Genomic DNA, 2,423 nt, shown 5'->3' on the forward strand with positions numbered 1-2,423 from the left:
TAAATTTTGATACTGTGGTAGTTGTAATTCGCAAAAATATAATTAAAATTATAAATTACAAAAATCTGAAATTTTTAAACAGTAATTCGTAAATTATTCTTTTAAAGTTAATGATGCACACTCAAAACCACAACAAAAATAGTAGACATTTGACGAATCACGAAACATTGGAAGAACATCTAGATTCAAATGAGTGGGATGATTTGTACCACCACCCTTCATTAAACTTTTCTGCAGAAATCATACTTCACGTAACAATCACACCTAACTAACAAGAAGCGGTGAATTAATTCGAACCGAGATTCAGATTACGTCATCTTTTCCAGGTATCAAATTAAGAACTTACAAAAGAAAAACTAAACTTATAAAAAAACATAATTATATTTGTTGCTTATTATTATTATTATTATTATTATTATTAATTGTTAATCTTATTAGAGGTATTATTATTTCATTCAGTCACCATATTTTTTGGTTATCTGATAAGAGCTTTTCCCTTCATTTCCACAAACACTTTGAAGAATCTTCAAAATCTTTCATCTATCTTAACATTCAGGTCTCTGTCCCTCACCACTTTGTTTAATTGTTCTTTATTTCAAGATTATACTATTTCCCATGTTAATAATATTTCTAAAACAGTTTATTTAATTTGTTTGTTTGAATGGATTTGCAATTGTTGAATAAAGATTTAAACTTAACTGGTAAAAAGAAGAAATGGGTTCTTCTTTTAGCAGCTTTTGGGCTAACTGGGTATGCCGTTTTTAGGGTTTATAATTCACCCACTTTTAATAGAAAAAGGAAGAGGGTTTTCAAACTGTATAAAGCCTTTGTTACGATTCTCGAGTCTATTTCTGTTTCCGCCGAGATTATTGGTTTTGTTTCTAAGGATTTAAGGGAGTTTTTACAATCAGATTCTGATGAAATCCCTAATAGTTTGAAGCAGATTTCTAAGATTTCTCAATCTAAAGAATTCTCAGATTCTATTGTTGGGGTTACTGCTGCTATAACTAAGGGAGTTTTTATGGGTTATCAGGGTGTAAATTCAAGAGTTGGTTCGGATTCAGATTTTTATGATAGATTTATGGATAAACTGTTGTCGGATTCTGGCTCGGGTTTTGCTTCTGTGGTTGTTGGTAGTTTTGCTAGGAATTTAGTGTTGGCTTTGTATTCGAGTCAAGAGTCCGACAGTGGATTGAATTCGGGTGCTCAGATGAACGGCGATCGTTCGATGTCGAGTGAGACCGACTTACCTAGATGGGTTAATGCAATGTGTAGTGACCCTTGTAAGGATCTTGTTTTAGATTGTATACAGAAGTTTGTGAGCACTGCTGTTGCTGTTTACCTTGACAAAACAATAAATATTAACACTTATGACGAGTTGTTTGCTGGATTGACTAATCCAAAGCATGATAAACAAGTGAGAGATTTGTTAGTGTCGTTATGCAATGGATCGATTGAAACGTTGGTTAAGACATCTCACCATGCTCTAACTGATTCAAACTCAGATTCAAATGTGGGTTCTGATTCTTCTCGTGTTTCAGGGTTTGTTGTGAGACGTTCGAATTCAGATGTGATGCCTAAGACTCTCAGCTCGGTGATTGATGGCATGCATAATGTAATAACGATCAAACAACACGGAGATGGAGAAAGAGGACTTTTCGGGTTAGGGGAAAGTAAGCAGGAGTCCGGTGGGAGTTGGATGTCGACAATGTCTTCTACCTTGGCTATCCCGACAAACAGAAAACTTGTTCTTGACGTCACTGGGAGAGTGACATTCGAGACGATGAGGTCATTGCTGGAGTTCTTGCTTGGGAAATTGTTTGCCAGTGTGAAACGAAGTGTCCGTTCTCTGGCTGATGCTGTCATGGACACCGGTCGACAAGTTGTAAGATATGTTACAGAAAAATCTTATGTTGTTGCTAGTATCTGTCTTTCACTGTGCTTACATGTAATGGGTAGCCCTTTGGAATTGATGCCTGCTTGAGTTTGTGAGGCCAATTTTATGAATGTAATTCAGAATTGTATGCTCCCAGCTTGCTAGACTTTTGATACAATGGCCCACTAACTCGTGGCGAACCATGATATGAGGGCCAAATTTTTAGGGGGTATTCCGATCTTTAATATGTATTTGATTCTGTCGCATTGCATTAGACTCAACGTTCAGGAATACAATAGATCAGCGCTCGGCAGATATGGTGCTTCATAGATGATGTTTGTGTAATGTGCACCTTGAAACTTCAAAGAGTTTGGCTATAGAGATGGTGAAATGGAGTAAGGTGATTGCTGAAATTAGACTTAGATGATAATTAAACTTCATTTGATGAAAATAAATCTGAGCATTATGTAATAGAAATGTTCATTAATTGTAATATATATGAAAACTTTATTTCAATATGACATGAAATATTTTTGTGCATTTGTTA

General features: G+C 35.2%; 1 protein-coding gene across 1 annotated transcript; it reads left to right on the forward strand.

The window, feature by feature from the left end:
• Nucleotides 1-435: 435 nt before the first annotated feature.
• LOC130808857 (protein PHLOEM PROTEIN 2-LIKE A10-like) lies at nt 436-2,423 on the forward strand. The gene has a single exon (XM_057674376.1). The coding sequence runs from the start codon at nt 662-664 to the stop codon at nt 1,982-1,984; it is 1,323 nt and encodes a 440-aa protein (XP_057530359.1). The 5' UTR covers nt 436-661; the 3' UTR covers nt 1,985-2,423.

Source organism: Amaranthus tricolor, chromosome 3 (assembly GCF_026212465.1).
Source record: "Amaranthus tricolor cultivar Red isolate AtriRed21 chromosome 3, ASM2621246v1, whole genome shotgun sequence".
Lineage (NCBI taxonomy): Eukaryota > Viridiplantae > Streptophyta > Magnoliopsida > Caryophyllales > Amaranthaceae > Amaranthus > Amaranthus tricolor.

Excerpts from the sequence above, each read along its gene's own strand:
- LOC130808857 (XM_057674376.1), top strand. The coding sequence starts at position 662 with ATGGATTTGCAATTGTTGAATAAAGATTTAAACTTAACTGGTAAAAAG.